Below are 20,447 nucleotides of genomic sequence, written 5' to 3'. Positions count from 1 at the left end.
TGTTTCAGAAAAAGCAGGAAACATATAATGCAAACCAGATTTCGTATTTTGTTGATTTATACTTTATTTGCTAGTGAGGCTAACAGCCCCACAGAGTGTGATCATTACATCGTTGTTATGGAAATAAAATGCCAGCTCATCTACTTGGGACATGAATTGTGGAGCTCTGCTTTTTAGACACTTCTTTCACTTAAGTTTAGCAGAGTGGCTCAAAGGAGAGGGTTTCTAATACGCTATGAGTCCTCTGGGCTCAGAGACTCTGCCCACCACCCTTTGTTTTTTTGTTTTTTGTATTTGAGAATGACAATCAGATGCAGGGACTTGTTGGTTATATAATAGGTTAGGCTCTGTGAATAAGTTAATACCATCATTTTTTGGAGTAAGACCTTTGGTCTACAAGCGTACACAGGCTTTTTCTAAAGCCCTTTTGTAAACCCGAATAGTATCATCTTTACTATATTCCAGTTTCATCATTTTTAAAATAAACGGCTTTTTGAACGATTTTAAAATACTTGTAATAACATATATGATAAGATAATTTTTAAATAATCATTTCTGCACACTAAGGCTTTTCAAGGTATTTCAAGGAACACATTCAAAATGCAGAAGGAACAGCACATAATGCTTTTAAAAGGAATAATACGCCGTATTGTTCTCATAGGGCTACTGCATTCTCATGTTGGCCTCAGGCAAACCTCTAATGTGGATATTACTACCCCCATTTTATAGATGTGAAAAGGGAAGGTCAAGGTCAGAGAAGCTAATGAGTCATCAGGAGCACACAGGGAGTAAATAGGAGAGGCTGGACTGGAAACGCAGAGTATTTTCTCCCCACCTTCGTGAAACTGTGACTGTGGTCTGCAGCATTGCCCGTGCGAGCCTGCGGCGGGCTGCAGAGCCCTGTGATGCTCCGTCTGGGGATTTCGTGGGTGGGCGGTTGTCTGTCACGGGGGCGATCTGGTCCGGGGTGGCCGGTGACCCGGGACAAAGCAGGCCGGGCCCGGAGGAGGCCGTCCAACCCCCGCCCCAAACCCCACCACCACCACCGCAGTCTCACCTGCTGTCCCCTCCGCCCCCACAGTGTGCCCGAGCGCGTGCGGGAAGCGGGCGTGCACCGAGAACAACGAGTGCTGTCACCCCGAGTGTCTGGGCAGCTGCAGTGCCCCCGACAACGACACGGCCTGCGTGGCGTGCAGGCATTACTACTACGCGGGCGTCTGCGTGCCCACCTGCCCGCCCAACACCTACCGCTTCGAGGGCTGGCGCTGCGTGGACCGCGACTTCTGCGCCAACATCCCCAGTGCCGAGAGCAGCGACTCCGAGGGGTTCGTGATCCACGACGGCGAGTGCATGCAGGAGTGCCCCTCGGGGTTCATCCGGAACGGCAGTCAGAGGTCAGTCGTGCAGCACCACCACCCCCCGCCCCCGCACCCACCCCCCGACCCCCCAAGGAATGGCAACGTTGGCGCTGCCCTTGTTCCGTCTGGACCGCCCGGGGAGGTTAAGGGCCATGGGTCCACTCCCATGGGCTGGCATAACTGACATTTTATATGATATTCTATAGAGGGACAATTGCCCCCCCCCCAAAAAAAAATAATCAGTTTGTTTTATGTTGTGTTTTGGAAGCCTGCTGCCTGGCCATTTGAAATTAAGTGCCCGGCTTGCTAGCCTAGGTACCTGGAGGTCGCAGTCTCCCCTCCCTGCACTTCCCAGGCTGCCTGCCAAGCAGGTGTGGGGTAGACCTGGGAGGACTGTACGTTTAGGTTGTCCCATCCCTGGGGCCACTGAGCACCAGCTCTGTGAAGTCTTGGGGAGTGCAGGAGAGAAGACGAGCCAAGCCCCGAACAGCGTCCTTGACGCAGCAAGCAGACCCAAAAGTCTGTTAGCACACACTCCGTCCTGTGCCCTCGCTAGCTGCCACGAAGAGTAACCAGGAGCTTAAAGTAACCTGTGTTTCCATCAGCACCTGCTCCTCTCTCTCTCTTCCTCGACACCCCCTTCTCTCAGTTTCCTCTGTCTCTCTCATTTTCTTTCCGAACATTGAGACTTCACTTGGGAAGCAAAGAGGTTCTTTACAGCAAAAAGCATCCCTCTGGTGTATGTCGGCTGGGCTTCTGTAAATTTTTTGTTGGTTTATGTTTTTGAGAAAGCAATAGTGGCAGTGTTATAAAATACAGAACTATAGCCCTGGAAGCAAAAGACCAGAGGCTTGGGGTAGTTCATCCCTCCTCTAGGTAGAGCAGAGAACTCTTAGGAAAGAACAGTTTAGTGGCAGTGGGCCAGATGCTTCCTTCATCTTCAAACCACAGATAAAACTCACATTCTTTCATAATATTAGACACAGAACAACTTTCCACCTGTTATAATGTCTTTACTATTATAATAATAAAAATTATCCCGAATACTTTTTTAAAAGATAAGTATGCCAAGGATTCCCCAGTGAACTGTAAAGTATACATAGTCCACCCAGAATAAGTCAACCACATTTTACTCACAGTTTATTGGTAGCCTTAGGACTTAGGAGGGCTTTCCCAGTACCCTGGGCCAAGCCTAGAACCCAGATGAGGCTCAGCCACAGTTTCTCCTGGGGGTGGGAGGAGAGATGGGACGGCTGGTGCATGAAGTGGGGGTAGTACCATCTTTGTCCTGGGGATACGTTGTCCTGTGATGTAGTGGACCAGCAGGAGGGGAGTGCTATGCATTTCAGCGGTGTTGTTTCTCCCACTGCAGTGCATTTTCAAAGAACTGAGCTGTTTTATTCCCTACCGGTTCTTATAGTCTGTTCAAAGCTACAGATGTACCTCTTCTATTTTAAAATAAAACACCGTCAAGAAAGAATAAATACCACCCTCAACCTTTAAGACCTATTTGGCACTGAGTTTAAAATATTTATTAATACTGTTTATACCCTCCCTGTACCCAAATGGATTCAAGGCAGCTTAATCTATAAACATGTAATCAGAACACTTCCTTAGAAAAACATTTTTTTGAAGTGCTAGATGATTCCTAGACATTTTAGTAAAGGTGTTTGGTTCAGAAATTGCTATTTGAATAAAATGTCGGGGAAAGCTAAACATACACTTAACATTATGACCTAGAAGTCATACTCGTGGACACTCCTCCCAGAGAAATGAAAACATATGTCCACGTAACAACACGTACACAGTTGTTCACAGCAGCTCCATTTGTAATAGCCAAAAAAACAGCTCAGATGTTCTACAGTAGGTAAATGGTTAAACAGACTGTGGTACATCCATACCATGGACTATTATTCAGCCATAAAAAAGAGCAGACTGTTGAAATACACAACAGCTTGGGATAGATCTCAAGGACATTATACTGTGTGGGGGGAAAAAAAAGCCGATCTCAAAAGGTCACATACTATAGAACTCCATTTATATAACAGTCTCAAAATGACAAAATTGCAGTGATGGAATATAGATTAGGGATTGCCAGGACACAGTTAGGGATATGAGGATAGGGGGTGGCTCTACGGGAGATCTTCCTAAAGTACTTCTGTATCTTGACCACGTGAAGATCACATAAGAGATATAAGGTGACACGGAATTAGACATATATTGTACCAGTGTTAATTTCCTGGGTTTGATATTCCATTATAGTTATGTAAGATGTCACCATTAGGGGAAACTAGGGGAAGGGTACAGGGGAAAAATACTCTTTGTAACTTTCTGTGAATATTTCAGGATAAAAAGTTTTTTAAAGAAGGAGGATGGAGGCATTGAATGGTATGTAGATAAATTAGAATAAAAAACAAAACCAAAAAGTGCTGAAGAGAAGCTATTACCCATAGAGAAGGTTGAGTATGATGTTACAGGAAAGAGAAATCTTCCCTTCTGTGATTGGCCCAGTTCCTTGGGAAACCTTCCCTGTCATTCTCCCCACAAGAAATAGGAAAATAGCAGGGAAATTTTGTTTACCTGTAAGTTTGTAAACAAAACAAATCCCTGCATCTTTGCCTTAGATAGGCAGAAGGTTTCATTAAAAAAACAAACTTTCACGTAAGCTATCATTTACAGTATTTTCTTGAATGTTTTTTATTTACCTTAATGAAGTTTAAAAGATCATTCAAGAACAATAATGTCAGTACACCTGGCTTCCCAATTCACCGTCCTGTTTATAACACACACACATGACAGAGGCGGTATCATTTGTTTGGAAATCAACCCGACTTTGATCCTTGGTCTGTGGTTCGGCAGCCAGATTAGCGTTTTGTCCACGATTTCTTAAATTAATAATGGTAGGTAAGCAGGAGAAGTGCCAGTCTCACTGATTCCTGATTCCTGGTGGTCCTGCAGCTCGTTTGGGATGTAGCATTTGAAACAGGAGTTCATTACAAAGTCATGGAAGTTCCTTGCTTTCAGCGCATATGCAACGAAAACAACATTTCAGTCGATTTACAAGTTTCTGCAAAACACTGTCAAGAAATAATTTCAGTTAAAAAAAAAAAAGAAATCATTTCAGTTGTACGTTAGCAAGAAAATAATGGATCTGTGTTATTCCACATGTACTTTGGAATTCCTTGCTGGGTTTTGCTGGGATGCTGGTGGTGAGAGCGAGACTCCTGTTAGTGGCAGAGACCCCGCTTGTCCCTTTGCTGTCCCAGTCCAGTCTCCCAGCTGCCCCCCTCCGGGGTGTGCCGGGCAAGGCCACAACACTAGAGAGCAGCCCCGTTTTCCTCGGGAGACACTACTGTGTCCTTCCTTCAAGGCTGTTTCTCCCACATGGAACCAGCTGGCTCCCCAGCCGACAGCCTCTGATACACACATGCTTCAAGGATGCATCACATATTTTGTCTGGAAACAAGAGGCACGCTTTTCCTTTGTAGGCACTTTCTTCTTTTGGTTGCAATTCGAATGGCTGATCCTGGGTGGCTTTGGGATGAGATATGGTGTGCCCACTTGAATGCTTCAAAACAGTTGCTTTTGGTAATGTGTACTGCAAAAACAACTTAGAATAAAAGGGTGTCTTCATGATTTTTTTTTTTTTTAAATGCAAGGAGCCTGACTCAGTTCTCTGTGTTTTTGGTTGATTCTTTATCTTCAACAGCATGTACTGCATCCCTTGTGAAGGTCCTTGCCCCAAGGTCTGTGAGGAAGAAAAGAAAACAAAAACCATTGATTCTGTTACCTCTGCTCAAATGCTCCAAGGATGCACCATCTTCAAGGGCAATTTGCTCATTAATATCCGCCGAGGCAGTAAGTATTCCGTCCTCCTGGAAGAGAGGGCTGGATCTCTTGGTTTTCTTTTGTTGATGCTTTTCCTTCCCATCCATGACTCACAACTGAAGCCTGGGCCTAGAAAAACAACATGGGGCATAAGCCTCATGCTCAACACCTCTTTTTTGAGTTTCCCTCAAAGATTAAAAACAGACACACACACACACACACACACACACACACACACACAAACCCAGATTGAAAGGCAGTCTATTTTGCAGCCATTGGCTCGGCGTTTATTCACGCCCTGGGTCATCACTCATGTTTCTGTTAGCCTTGTCTTAGGCAGGAGATGCACGTCCCAACACACATAGGCCCCAGAAGACGCTGGTGGATCAAAAGTGTGACTCAGCAGCCTCCAGCTGGACCAGGGCCACAGGGCTTCAAGTCCAAAGACTTTTGGTTACTTGGGAGGTACCCAGGAGACTGTGCAAAGGGAACAGTTTAATGATACCCCTTTAATATTTTATTAAGTCCAAAGAGTGGTTAATCTCCAAATTTTCTTTGGAGAGCAAAAAAAAAAAAAAAAAAAATAGTGTGTGTCATCACATATTTAAAGCTTCGATCCTCACCCCGGTAGGATCACCATCATTTGTAGTAGACGGTGTTCCTGGTAATTGCGTGTGTGCAAAAGCATTACTCATGGACTTATTCTGTGATATTTTCACTTCTGAGCTTTAACTGACAATGGCTTCTAGCCTTAAATTCTCCACCACTGGGGGCGCCTGGGTGGCTCAGTTGGTTAAGCGACTGCCTTCGGCTCAGGTCATGATCCTGGAGTCCCGGGATCGAGTCCCACATCGGGCTCCCTGCTCAGCAGGGAGTCTGCTTCTCCCTCTGACCCTCCCCCTCTCATGCTCTCTCTCTCTCTCATTCTCTCTCTCAAATAAATAAATAAAATCTTTAAAAAAAAAAAAAAAAAATTCTCCACCACTGGGACCACTTGGTCAAGGTACCTATGACAGTTCCATAACCTAGAATAAAAGTAGTGAGAAGACCTTGAGGTTGAAAGGACTTTTTTTCCCTAAATCCTTTTGTGGAGAAATTTTTGCAAGTTGGCGTGGGCTGGGGGGGGGGGGATGACTAATTTATTTATTCTGTGGATTTACTGTTCCTTAATACTGTTTGTTTGGTGAGTGAGCATGCTCTTATGGTTTAGAGATGGCAGAAACACATTTGTGTTCAGTCCTTTTGGATCTTTAGGTACTCCTCATTTTCCAGAACCCCTCTCACCCCTCCACCACAGAGATAACTTTGCTTTCATACAGCTAGAACTCTCTTACCCTCATGGTGCTTCTACAGTTTTATTCCTGGAGCACCTGGGTGGCTCAGCAGGTTAAGCGTCCGACTGTGGATCTCAGCTCAGGTCTTGATCTCAGGGTCATGAGTTTGAGCCTGGCATTCGGCTCCATGCTGGGCGTGGAGCTTACTTAAAAAATAATAATAATAAATGAATAAATAATGAAGTTTTATTCCTTTTGCTCTTACTAGATTTCTTAATTTTTGAAAAGATGCCCTCATCCCCTAGAACATACCTTTTAAGTACCTAACTCTTCTTTTTCTTAAAATTTTCATATCCTGAAGATAAGCCTTTAATCCATGAATTAAATCCATGGAGAAGTAGAATTTGAGAAGGAATTGGTACTTATTCATGTGTGGTGATGAAATGTGCCTTCTTGTTTAAGTCCAGTGGGAGATATCAGCTGGATGTAGGGTGATAAGACATCTCATTGAAAAGGACATACCCAGCCTCGACTAACAGGCATCCATCCTGCCCGCATTTAAAATTCAGGATCTTTTCCTTGAAATATCAACCACAGGCAACTTCTGGTGTTTATAACTTGAATTTCTCCTAGAAAACCATTAAACTCTACAATAAGCATAGTCCCCAGCCCTCCAAGATAGCATCCTTATTCTTTTATTTTTATCAGTTCAAAGCAAAATAGAACCTCTCATTAAATAAGCCTTCAACAAATCATATGCAATAAAATCCCATTAGTTGGACCATACCCAATTCATTATAGTATTTATTGTAATTTTGGCATAAGTCGAACCGAAGTTTATGTTCTTTTTTACTATGAGGAAAAGACAGGCTAAACAGGATGATGAGAAAGACAGTGTGTATATATTACGTTGTTTTCACATACGTAGTAGTAGCAACTATTTTTCCAACTGTCCTCTCGTTACGAAAATCATACGTGTGCATTGTAGAAAACTTAGAAGCACAGAAACGAATTTTGAAAAATCAGCAGAGCAGATAACCTGGTGTGTTAACATTTTGGTGTGTGTTCTCCCAGTCTTGGTAAGACGGACGCTTTAAATATAGATCCCTGTATCTTAGGAACTGGAAATGCAGCAAAGGCAGTTCCTAATGAGACCGAGAAAATGTTGTTTATTTAGTCATGCCCTCCTGTGGAGGCAGTGCTGTCTGTTGACAGAGCGTATTAAAAGACGTTCCCTAGATTTGTCAGCCTTAGCTAATTGGCAGTCTGGTATTTATGATTTTACATTCGGTTAATCAGCCTGGGAGCTGCAGTACCCAGCCTTCTAGAAAGTCTCCTTCCCCGGCCCCTGAGGGGCCCTGTCCTGGGAGAGGTTGTTGAAAGTCAAGCCCAGGGTAGTACATTTTTGACAGGGATGGCGGGTCCTGCACCAAGACCCGCCACGGAATCATTCTCCAGACGTGTTTGTGAGAAACCGAGTCATGCTCACTAACACGGCCCCCTCCTCACGCAGATAACATCGCCTCAGAACTGGAGAACTTCATGGGGCTCATCGAGGTGGTGACAGGCTACGTGAAGATCCGCCATTCCCATGCCTTGGTCTCCTTGTCCTTCCTAAAAAACCTTCGCCAGATCTTAGGGGAGGAGCAGCTAGAAGGGTAAGTGCTCCAGATTTCGTGGGCTGACATTCTCCTATTACAAAATAAGTAGCGTGCTTTTAAAACTCGACGTCACTGAGGCAAGGACTCTTTCTTGTTACAAAGAATAAAGGAGGAAGCAAAGGTAAGGCCGGCGCCACCTGCGTGATGGCCCACCCCCTCGGGCAGAGTCCCGTGCGGCCATGATTCTCCATCCTTGGGATAGTGCTGTTCTGGAAAACTGTGTTGTGACCTGTCAGTCAAGGGCTGCATGTCTGACCGTGACCATGGAAACTGCAGACTAGGGTGCTGGTGGGGACCCTCTGTGCCAAGAGCAACAGGAATGGGTCTCAGGTGCTTAGCCCTTTGTGAAATCATCATTGACATGACTCTTACCCCAGGATTCTATATACTGCGTAAAACCATTCCATCTTTCTAAAATACGGGGGCACCTGGGTGGCTCAGTCAGTTGAGCGTCCGACTCTGGATTTCAGCTCAGGTCATGATCTCAGGGTCATAGGATCGAGCCCCACGTCAGGCTCTGCACTCAATGCAGAGTCGGCTTGTCCCTCTCCCTCTGCTCCTCTCCACCACCCTGCTTCTCTCTCAAATAAGTAAATAAATAAAATCTTAAAAAAAAAAAAAAAACAAGAAAAGAAGAAAAACAGTTGACCCTTGAACAACATGGTTTGAATTGTGCGGGTCCACTTGGACACAATTTTGTTTTGTTTTGTTTTGTTTTGTTTGGATAAATACAGTATAGGACTGTAAATGTATTTTCCTTATGATTTTTTAAATAATATTTTCTCCAGCTGACTTCATTATAAGAATGCAGTATATCATGCATATAACATACAAAATATGTGTCAATCAAGTGTTTATGTTATCATAAGACTTCTGGTCAACAGTAGACTATTAGTAGTTAAGTTTGGAGGATGTCAACAATTCTGTGTGAATTGGTGACTGTTCGGAGTGTCCATGCCCAAACCCCTACGTTATCAGGGGTAAAGTGTATACTGGAACATAAGAGATTTAGAGGAGTATGGATAGTTCATTTTGTTATAAAGGAATCCTAATTGACATAATTGTTTCATTGATGAGCCAATAGGATTTACACTACTGGTAGAATTTTTGCCTTCTGCAGAGATAGGCTTTGTGATAGGGGTTTTAAACTCACCAGAGGCTTTTCACCACAGGATAGATAAGAGCTGGTGCTTATTGCTATAGTTTGCTTATTGCCTGTGTGTACCTCTGCATATATACCTTTCCCTTCATACTTCCTTTAAATACATCTTCGAAATAAAAGGAGACATCGATTAACGAGCAAATTCCTTCCGAAGAGAATGTGGGGAAATACTGTAGGAAAGAAAGAGGTGGGAAGGTCATGGGAAAGGTTGTCCTTGCTGATTTATCTGCCCCGACTGGATAAAGTTACCCCCATAAGGGTTTCTTTACAGCCTCCCTGCTTTTCTCAGACTAACTCTTGGTCAGTCTTAAATTCTTAAAATTCCATCATCTGATACAGCTAAAGAGAGAGGGCAGCTCTTCATTCCATCCTTGAAAAGCACACTGTCCTCCCCACTGAGAACACTGATTCTCTAGGAAAAAAAACTTCTTTCTCCTTGCAAATCCAAGGAGGCTGCCACCGTGCCCAGCCCCAGAGTGTCATAAGTCACTTAACTTGGCAAGCTGAGGCTCTACCATTTTGAGGTGGTGGTTCTCATTTTTTGTATTAAATTTTAAAGTGAATTTTAGCACAGTTGTTTTTTTTTTTTTCTCTCTCCAGGTAGGTTTGTGTTTCTGGAATCCCTCGTGTTGGTAAGCACTTTTTTTTTTTTTTTTTGGCAGATCGGGATCTGACACTTTTCCTGCTGCTTAACGATACACATTTTCTTTCTCCAGGTTGAACAAGTGATAGACATAGAGGGGGAAACTGGAAGGAGAATTTAATTTTTTAAAGATTTTATTTATTCATTCATTCATTCATTCATTCAGGAGAGAGGACAGGGGAGGAGCAGAGGGGGAGGGAGAGAATCTCCAGCAGACTCCACACTGAGCATGGATCCCAAATTGGGGCTCGATCTCGCAACCCTGAGATCATGACCTGAGCTGAAACCAAGAATCCAGTGCTTAGACTGAGCCACCCAGGCACCCCAAGAATTTAATTTTGGTTAAGAATTATTACACGCTGGGATTACCTCTTAGTCATGTGTTAACTGAAAGTATTATGCCCTTATATGGAGCTGAGAACTAAGACTGATTTTCATTTGCACGGATATTTAAGGCGCATTTCTCATTATCCGAAACTTGTATAAAACCTGATGTGCTAGTGGGGGCTCTTTAAGGATGCCTGCCATTGCTCAGGTGTTTGGGACTCCTCCAAGCTCAAGTATGCTTCAGGTCCCTGCTCTGCCGTTAACATTTTAAATGACAAGGGAGGGCAAACGAGCCTTAGGTTTTCACACCCTGCTGCTGATCAGTGGCCCTTGTAGCTCTGAGGATGCTGGGCTTCCAGCCTTTCCTTCCTACATGCTGCTTCTTGGAGGCTCTCTCTTTAGCTGGGGTGCTTGAGAATCTTGCCTGTCTCGGTGGGAGTTGGGTTCTCTCACTGGCCTTTCTCACCCAGGATCAAAAAAGGTATAGGCCATCCTCACTTGTGATGAATGCCCCTGCAGCTCTTTGTATTGGGGTGACAAGTAGCAACAATTCAGCTCTTTATTGTGCATCCTCAGACTTAGGAAAGAGACTAAGTTCTAGCCCTTGACCAGCTCTCCTCACTCCTGCAAGGAGGGAAGAGTCGGAGGGAGGCAGAGAAGAAAGGAATATGATAAACAGATAAAAGCTAACAACAGTGCAAAGCAGAACTTGCAAGGAGCTATGAGGAGAAGAAAAGGAACGTGCCATGGGCATGAAAAAGAGGCAGAGAATCTGATTAAGGAGATCCCACAGGCTTTCAAGAAGAGGTGGCATTTGAGATGGGCCTTGAAGGGTTTCCAGAAACACTCAGAAAGCAGAGGGTGAAGAAGGCAGTTCAGGATAGGGTAGTAAGAACAAAGGCAGCGAGTTGGGGCATCCTGGGACCTGTTTGGCAAATAATGCTGGAGAGGTAGGTGGTATTAGAATTACGTAAGGTGTTATGCACCCGGGCGTGGAGGTTATAATTTAGGTAAGCAATGGAATGTATTCAAGGCTTTTGAGCTGCAGGAGTGTTAGCAAAGCTGCCTGGATGTTTCATTTCTGGGTGTCTTTGGTTTAAGCCAAGATAACTTTTATCCCAGTTGTTTCCAGACTTTGACGTTAGAACAACATCTTGGGTGGGGCCAGGTGTAAAAAAAAAAAAAAAAAAAAAAATCCCAGTAACCCAAGATGCAATCCCAATTCAGTCAGAATGTTTGGGGGTGGGATCTAGGCATCAATGATTTTTCTCAAAAATCCGAAGTAATTTCAGTATGTAGCCAAGATTGGATACCACTGCTATGCCCTGTTATTTCTTCTTCTCATATGTGAATCCCTAAAGTGTTTTGCCTTTTTTCCTAAATATTTAAGTGTCACACTATTGCCTTTAAGTACTATTTTTCTTGAACTTCTACAGCCAGTGAGAACATAAATAAGTGCCTCCATTTGGTTCAATAGGATGGGAGTTTTATAGCATTTTGTTTTGATGGAGAACAGATGAATCCATAGTGCCGGGATCCTCTGTATCTGACTACCTTGGCTTTCCAAACTGGAACCAAGACCTCCCTCCAAGTCCCCTGAGCAGCCCAGACCACTGAGTCACATCCAGAACACGAAATTCAAGCACTGTAGCTGGAGTAGAGCTCTAGTCTATATCCAGAGTGAGCCAATTTTGTCATTGGATTTCCAGGGCGGTGAAATATGTAGGCAGAATCACACCCAAACAGACGGCAGGGCAGTTGGTGGCTGGAGAACAAGGTCCGGACAGCATCAGGCAGTCATCAGTTTGTCCATAAGAACTCAGACATCCCAGTTTCCTTGAGGATGTCACGCAGTCTGTTTACGTGATGTGTTTCTAGAGTAATAACCTTAGACATTAAGAAAATCAAGGTTTTTCTGCTGTTTAAGAAGGAAGTGGATTTTGTAATACACATGTATAAGATTTCTATAAAATGACTGAGTTTTAAGCCCTTGAGTAGAAAACAAAATATTTCTGTTATCTGGACAGTTCCTTAAGGTGGACAAACATTATTTTCTTATGGCATCAGACAAAGAAAGAGGTAAAATTTCGGATTCTTTGGTGCCACCAAGGATCGTTGCCCCGAAAAGCCTAAAAGCAGATGGAGGTGGTAGGGTTCTAAGACTTGAAATTCTTGGGTGCATTTAGGCATCTCTGTACTCATGACCCCACCACTTGACTTTGCAACACTTGGTGCTTCATTCTACCTTCCTGCAACTCTAAGATTAGGTTGCAACAGGGCTGGTGTTAATACTTCCCTGGGACTTTTAAAAATAAAGACTCAACCATGTGACTCAGCAATTCCAGGCTCTACCCAATATCTTCCCAAGAGAAATGAAAACATGCCCACACAAGACTTGAATGTGAATGTTCATAACAGTATTATTCACTAGAGCCCCCTACCCCCCCCCAAAAAAAAACCCACTGGAAACAATCCAGATATCCATCAGCAGATGAATGGATAAATGAAATGTGGTACAATGGAATACCATTTGACGATAATGTAACAACGTGGGTGAACCTCAGAAACGTTAAGCTAAGTGAAAAAAAGCCAGACACAAAAGGCTACACATTGTATGATTCCATTAGTTTCTAGCAAAAGCAAAACTATAGAGATAGAAAGCAGATTGGCCAGGGCTGGGGGTAGGAGCAGAGATTGACCACCATTGGCAGGGAGGGAACTTTGACATCATGGAAATGTTCAGAAACTGCATAGTGGTGCTGGTGGAACAGCTGCATGTATTTACTGAAGCTCATGGCGCTGTATACTTAGGATGGGTACAATTTTTGGTAGGTAAATTATACCTCAATTAAGCTATTTAGAAAACCCTCAAAGAGGGCGCCTGGGTGGCTCAGTTGGTTGGGCGACTGCCTTCGGCTCAGGTCATGGTCCTGGAGTCCCGGGATCGAGTCCCGCATCGGGCTCCCTGCTCAGCGGGGGGTCTGCTTCTCCCTCTGACCCTCGTCCCTCTCGTGCTCTCTGTCTCTCATTCTCTCTCTCAAATAAATAAATAAAATCTTAAAAAAAAAAAATTAAAAAAAAAAAAAAAGAAGCCTGAAATTTAAAAAAAAAAAAAAAACAAAAAAAAAACCTCAAAGAAGAAACATTTTCTGAGATTCTGTTTGGTACCCAGTGCCACTTGAATATAAATTCCCACCCTTGCTGAACCCCCAAGGTTGGTGTAAATACTGGATTTGGAGGAGATTGGATATGGTGTGAGCATCTGCGGAAAAAGCCAAATCCTGTATCTGTTGCAGATTGCTAGGATGCTGGAGGTAGTCCCTGTGTGCTGGGTTCTGATGCCCCCTAGAGACAGCCGGAAAGAGTCCATGCTTTCTCCTCTGAGAAGCAAAAGGGAATAATCAGTTGTATATTTGCAGATTTTTTCCCCCAATTTGTCAGTAAAGGCTGAAAGTGGGGGGGAGTATCCCTTCCTACCCCCGTTGTCTGGACTCCCAGGCCTCCACACCCATTGCCCCCACCCTGGGAGAAGCCAAATAAGTACTTTGCCTAGCGTTGTTGCTCTAGTAAGTGGTGGAGATGTCGCTCAGACCCTGATCTTTGGATTCTCAAATGCGATGCTCCAAACCCTACCCCCGGGTTTGACTTCTGTGTACCGTGCAAATCCCTAGCACTTTCGCTTTCCTCTGCTTTCACATCCTTCCTGCCCTTCATCAGGGCAGGTGGGGAGGTGGGTGGTTGTTGATAATTCAGAGGTAAGATAGCCCCAAGCCTGGAGCCATCAGTTAAACACCTCTGTGCATAGTGTGCGCTCGGCATTCAGAATACCAACACAGATAATATACAGATATCATCATGGACATGACCAGCTGCTTCCAGCCCATCTCAGTTGGTCTACATTTTGTCAGATGGGGCCCACCCAAGTACAGAAACAAACATATTTTGCCACACTAAGAAGGCTGGGACTCAGGATACCGATACCTATAAAACCCAGGCATCTGTGTAAGCTACAGTAAAAATAAAACAACTTAATTTTTTAAAATATTCTTTGAATGTAAAGGCAGTAAGTTTAGGAACAATTAGGAAATGACATTTACTGAGTAATTGACTTATATAGTCATTTCCTTTAGGAAATAATGAAAAGGTGTGTGTGTGTGTGTGTGTGTGTGTGTGTGTGTGTAAAACATGCAGAGCGGTCTCTGCCTTTTACCATCTCTTAATTGTCACCTGATCATGGAAGGGGAATTTGGGGGGAGCCAGGCCCCAACCTGGGGTTGGAAAAGCGAGGGCAGTATTGACAGGCAGCTCATGAATGGCTTGGTTATTATTCCGATGAGGGTTTTATTTTTATTTTTCTGTCGCTCACAGAGGCTCCGTGACGCCTGGGTTTTATTGATACTGGTATCCTGGCTCCAGGCCTTCTCAGTGTTGTAAAAAATGTTTGTGTTTACTGTAAAAAGATAATCTTCCTTTTCAAAGTGATTAATCACACACACAGAATTTCAGTGGGCCTGCCATTCATTTGTCAAATTCCTGATTTATAATTCATGCTTCCTCCCATGAGGAGAAGCATGTTTTGTTCAGAAGGTATTTTCAGTGTGGTTTCTGTTCCCTGCCAGCAAAATTAGTTTACTAAAAAGAAGCCTCATCCTGCGTTGAGACAGAGGTTTGACCGGGTTAATGGGCCTTTACTTCCAGCCTAGAGGTTTCTGCACCAACAAGGAGGTTCTGTCCCTTGGGGGCCAGCTGAGGAACCTGGGAGCAACCAGACCCATTGGGCTTGGTATGGGCACTACGGAGTCCTTCAGAGCTGAAAGTATTCGTGGACGAGAATGGGCCTACGTAGGAGGCATGCAAACCCCACCTTCAGTGGTCTGAAGACCCAGGTCACCCAGCATCAGCTGCAGCCTGGTACTGGGGGAAAGAGGAGATGTGGGTGGCGACTGTCCCCAAGGTACGGCAGGTCTCACTTTGCCAGATCCCAGTGCTTCCCACTTTTATACATGGCCTTGTGTTGCATATCCCGAGTCTAGCTTCATGTGGACAATGTCTTAAGTTCCTTTTCCAGTGGATATATGTGTCAGGGAGTGAGCTCTTCCTGAGAGGAAAATATTATCGACTCGCAGGTTTTTGCAAACCTGCTTCGGTGGCCTTGAATGTGTCCCAGGATCTCAAGGTGGGTCAGTGAGGAGGCTAGCTTGGTTTCAGAGGTCTGCCTTTGGACTCACTTGGCTCACTGAACCGTGTGCAGGCAGGGTTCCCACATCCACCCCCTGCACGTCTGTGGACGGGGCCCAGGGCTTGTGGAGGGCTTGGGCTCAGGCTGATGGGGCAAATTCCATCTCAGCTCTGTGACTCCTCCCGGGCATTAGAGTCTTAGACTCGTAAAACAAGCTCAGATGTTCATACCCCTTGTTGTCCTCTGAGTGTGTGTTCATGCCCCCACCCCTAGCGCTACAAGTAAACTAGATGGATGGCTACAGAAAGTACTAGGGAACTGCCTATGGCTACGTGGCTCATTAATGACATTTGTACTCCTGGATCCTCGTCTCTGAACTCCCTTGTGAATTCCCAGGCATGTGTCACAAGTCTGCTTGGCAGCATTATAACCATAACTTTGGCTTTCTTCTTAATGAGACTCAGGCTGAGGATCGACCAGGCGGGTAGAGGTGCTGGTATGATATATGTGAGGAACCCCATCAGGTGCAGAGAGGTGCCCCATGGACACAGCCTCCAGGGCAGAGGAGGGCTCTGGACTTCTGTCCAGGCTATCCTGGCTTTGGAAAGAGGGCTGGATCCTTTCTTCTCTGCAGTTCGTGTGTTGGATCGTTCAGTGGATATTAGCAATAGCTCAGAGTGCTGCACCAATTCCCAGACTCTGTTCTGTATAAAGTGCTTGAGTGAGCTCCAGAAAGAGCCCGAGGCTGGGGACCAGGAAGGGGTGAGGAAGGATTCAAGGCCCATGGGGAGCAGACCTTTGATCATGGAGGACTTGGATGGGCAGCATGGCCCTGCCTGCCTGGTTTCCCCAGGGCCCTAGAAAAAGAGGAATACGGCCTGGATTTTTCTCCAGACCCCTCAGCTGTAGCTGTCTACACTGGCACCCCCTGGGGGATGGATTTCCCTCTGGGGAGCCAGAGATAGCTGTTGCTGATTCTGGCCGTCCTTCCATCTTTCCTTCAGTCAGCAGGTGTAGCTGCTTCTGTGTGCATCCCCCTAGGGGCAGGGCCCATATCTCACTTGGTCAGCTTTGGACCTCCAGCCCCTTGTTGGTGCCCAGCACCTGTTAGACCAGTTCTCCTCCAAGGGTGCTCCCAATACCAGCAGTGCCCGCATCCCCTGTGTGCAGGTCAGCAATGCAGATTCTTGGCCCACCCAGCCCTACTAATGAGAAACTCTGGGAGTGGGGCCCAGCACTCCGAAAACAAGCCTTGCGCACACTAACCTAGTGTTGGACACTGAGTCACTGTGGCCTGGATGGGTGGCCCACTTTCTCTAGAGACTCTGGTTGAGGCTTTGTAGGATGGGGTGAATCTGGAGGAGGGAGCGGGCCCAGGGCTGGTCCACCACCGAGCCTGTCTCCCTGTCCCATTTTCTCCCCTAACCCATCATACGCCGCTGATGGCATGGATGGGATTTACCCCTAAGGATAATGGCAGACTCTCTACAGCAAATATGTAAGCCGTTCCGGTTGAGTAGCCGAGCATATCTGTTCTCCCATGGACTGATTTCGAGTGCATTATACATACTCTGCTCTGAGAGAAATACCCAAAGGCATTTCTACAGAATGATTCCAGTAATATCCTCTGGTGTGAGAAGCGTTATTTGTTGGTAATGGAGGTCCTAAAATTAATTAGTGTCTTATCAATTTCAATATGTTGTCCTTGAATCATGTTGTTGCTATTGTTAACAGTAACTGTCCACTCTTACACACTGTTAATAACTAAATCTCTCATTGGCAAAGGCAGAGTGTTCCGGAGCCACGTGCGGAAGAGGACGGTGTGGGGTGGCCAGCAGGTGGGAAGGGGACACTGGGAAAGGGCAAGAGCACTCACGGTGATTTCTGTGCTTCTAGGAACTACTCCTTCTATGTCCTGGACAACCAGAACTTGCAGCAGCTGTGGGACTGGGACCACCGCAACCTGACCATCAAAGCTGGGAAAATGTACTTTGCTTTCAATCCCAAATTGTGCGTCTCCGAGATTTACCGCATGGAGGAAGTGACAGGGACTAAGGGGCGCCAGAGCAAAGGGGACATAAACACCAGGAACAATGGAGAGCGAGCTTCCTGTGAGTGGACCCAACAGCCTGTGGCCCCTCCTTCGATCTAGAATGATGGCTCCATGGGTGGCCCCCTCCTCGTCTCACTGGGGTGGGGGTGGGGGGACGGACACGGGGCCTCCTGAACCAGCACTTTGCCCATACGTGTGTGTATCTTCAGAGTCAGTAGTGGGGCCGATTCATGACAGATTCGTATTTGTCAATGTTCCTTAGCATCCCTAGGAGTGTGCTAAGCATTTGTAAATAGGCTTCTGCTCAAAGGGAGTATTTTATGGAAGTGCTTACAGAATGCAGGGCTCAATGTCTTTTAAGGCACAGGCAGACAGTGAGATGATTTTTCAAGGAAGAGCCTGTCCTCTCCACTGCCGGGGAGCATGCTCAGCTCAGTCTCCCACAGTGTAGGGGAAGCCTCAGGGCAGAGGGGACTGAGCTCCAAGCCCAGCGCGGTGGCCATGGGTTCCCTGTCTCTCCCTCGGCCTTCTCCTTGCTCCCACCCCAACACGAAAAAGATAGAGCCTACCTCCCTGAATGGATACTGCTTTTTAAATTGAGAAACACATAATTATAACCTTGCCGTGGTTATATACTTTCAGGTCTTGTATCTGAGATCTAACAGCACGTCTCTCATCTAACCCTGCATATCAAGCCGCTTTTGAAAATGTTGTGGTTCTGTTCGGCTGGATAGGGTTATAAAAGTAAATTGTCTCTCCGCCATCGGCTTTTAATAAGGGAAGGGTCCTAGGGAAAAAAAAAAATAGAGTAATTTACATGATCAGAGGTGATTTGCACACATGCATACACACACACACACACACACACGCACACACGGGAGGGGAGGACTTGTGAAACCATTAGCATTTGACTGATTAGTTTTGCTGGTGTATGGATTTACCTGGTAGACACTCAGATTGCTCTGGAAGAGCTTTTAGAAGGAAGAAGCCTGACACGGAGCGGCATGGTATGCTGGCAACCGGCCCCTTCTCCCTCACCCGCCCTCTGCAGCCCGTACCATCCCCCCTGTTCGAATCATAGCAGAGCAGATGTGGCTGAGCATTTTCCAGGTGTTTTCCCCTCCAAGTCAGCCAGTCTGAGAGGTCACATTGTGAATACAGAAGCCATTCATTTTCCTTTGAAAACAAAATCATGGTTTCACCTTAAATAACACATTAGCAGGAACTGCAACTTTGTTCTGACCTCCGATCTGGCACATTTTGCCCCACTGACTTCTTACTTTTAACTGCCTTTAGCCAGTTAAAGTAAACTTTAAGCAGTAAACTTTGAATCAGCCACTGCTTCACCTGCTGCGTATGTGTCGGGGTTCAGGCAAATAGAGGCAGGCAAGACAGTCCGTCGGGGAGCTTTGGGTCTCCCTGGGGGAAGCAGTCAGCAACTCCGCCCTGGTTCTCAAGGTCATTTGAATCTGGCCGGAGGAACAAGTCGGGGCTCAGGGCAGGGTCCCTGCTGTAGCTCCCCAGCGACTTCCCACAGTGCACAGGAGGCTTGGCCAATGACACTGTTCTTGTCAGTGTGTCAGCCCCAGCCAGAGGCCTTCCAGGACTGCCCGTGCCCTTCCAGGTCGATGCCAAGTTTAGAGGCAGAAACGTGCCCCCCTGTGGCAACCTGGGCCATTCGCCTGTCTTTGCTGGTTGCACAGAAGCAGGTGGAGATCCGCAACTGCAGGACAGGTGCCAACCTATTGCAGAAGATTCAGCCCAGCTTAGGGGTTTATCCTCACCTTCCCTGGTCCCCTCGGGAGCCCAGGTCTTAGGGATCAGCAGAAAGACCAGGTGCCTTGCTCAATCAAGCAGTTCTTCCCTGTCAGGTTAGGAATCACAGATTCGGGTCCAAGTCCAACCAAGTGTGCTAAAACAAAGGAACGGGCTTCGTTGCAGCTCCGTGTGGTAAAATGTCTGGGCTCTTAGTAGAAATAAGAGAGCCATGGAGAAGTCCAGGAAGGGACTTGGCGTGTACAGCCATCTTTGGAGAAGAGGGAAATAGGGCAGGGCAGGTGACTTGTCAGACATGTGGAGGAAATGGACGTTGATCTCTGTCACTCACAGATATACCTTTGTGCCCCAGGTGAAAGTGACGTCCTGCATTTCACCTCTACGACCACGTGGAAGAATCGCATCATCATAACGTGGCACCGTTACCGGCCCCCCGACTACAGGGACCTCATCAGCTTCACTGTCTACTACAAGGAAGCGTGAGTTTCTGTGGTGTCCTGTGGGCGGGGCTGTAGGTAAAGTCCCAACATTCATAAAGTGGGATAGAGGATGTGCCCTGTAACCCGTACTCCAGGAACACCCCGCAGGATGCTCAGCTCCCCTGGAGGTGACCCCCAGACAGATCTATCATCTTATTCCATGAGCCCTTCCCAAGACCTGGTCCTCTGCTCTAGGTCACGAACTAGGGAAGGAAAATGGAGAGAGACTGACCTTCATGTTCTGAACCTTTCATGATTTCTCCCAAAATCTGCTGGGGGCTTTTCTTGTGCCTTCCAGTGATCTTCACCTGCCTCAGCAGCCATGACTTGTTCCTCCAGATGGTAGCTCTTTTGGTCCCCCTCTTCCTTTCTTTGCCTCCTTATCCAAGTGGTTCCACCAGCCTCCTTAGTTACTCTCCGTATCCAGCTCCCACTGTTGATGCTATAGGTCTCCTTCCCCGATGATTGGCTTCCTCAGAGCTGGAACAAGAGCCACCAATGACAGTATCTGGTCCCCTTTCCCCGGGGTTATAGCCATGAAAAAAAGCGAGTCTCGGGATCATTAGGCGTTCAGTGTATTTATGGATGGGAGTCATTCGTGGTCTTCCGTCATGAGGACAGGGTAGGTTAACATCTGTTTCAGAAGCCAGCGGCCAGGGGCTGTCCAGCCCTTTCATCTGCTAGCTGGAGAATCCCTACCCGCCCAA

General features: G+C 46.1%; 1 protein-coding gene across 1 annotated transcript in view; it reads left to right on the top strand.

The window, feature by feature from the left end:
• The window catches only part of IGF1R (insulin like growth factor 1 receptor), a 292,269-nt gene that overhangs the window by 230,586 nt on the left and 41,236 nt on the right, over nucleotides 1-20,447 (top strand). Inside the window, exons 3-7 of the mRNA XM_078078941.1 lie at nucleotides 1,082-1,394; nucleotides 5,068-5,216; nucleotides 7,974-8,118; nucleotides 17,329-17,543; nucleotides 19,614-19,740. Of these exons, the coding sequence (XP_077935067.1) occupies nucleotides 1,082-1,394; nucleotides 5,068-5,216; nucleotides 7,974-8,118; nucleotides 17,329-17,543; nucleotides 19,614-19,740 (949 nt within the window). The remainder of the gene's footprint in view (nucleotides 1-1,081; nucleotides 1,395-5,067; nucleotides 5,217-7,973; nucleotides 8,119-17,328; nucleotides 17,544-19,613; nucleotides 19,741-20,447) is intronic.

The sequence above is a fragment of the Halichoerus grypus genome, chromosome 8 (assembly GCF_964656455.1).
Source record: "Halichoerus grypus chromosome 8, mHalGry1.hap1.1, whole genome shotgun sequence".
In the NCBI taxonomy this organism is placed as follows: Eukaryota; Metazoa; Chordata; class Mammalia; order Carnivora; family Phocidae; genus Halichoerus; species Halichoerus grypus.
Note: the sequence above shows the minus strand (reverse complement) of the source record. Positions and strands in the feature narration are given on the sequence as shown.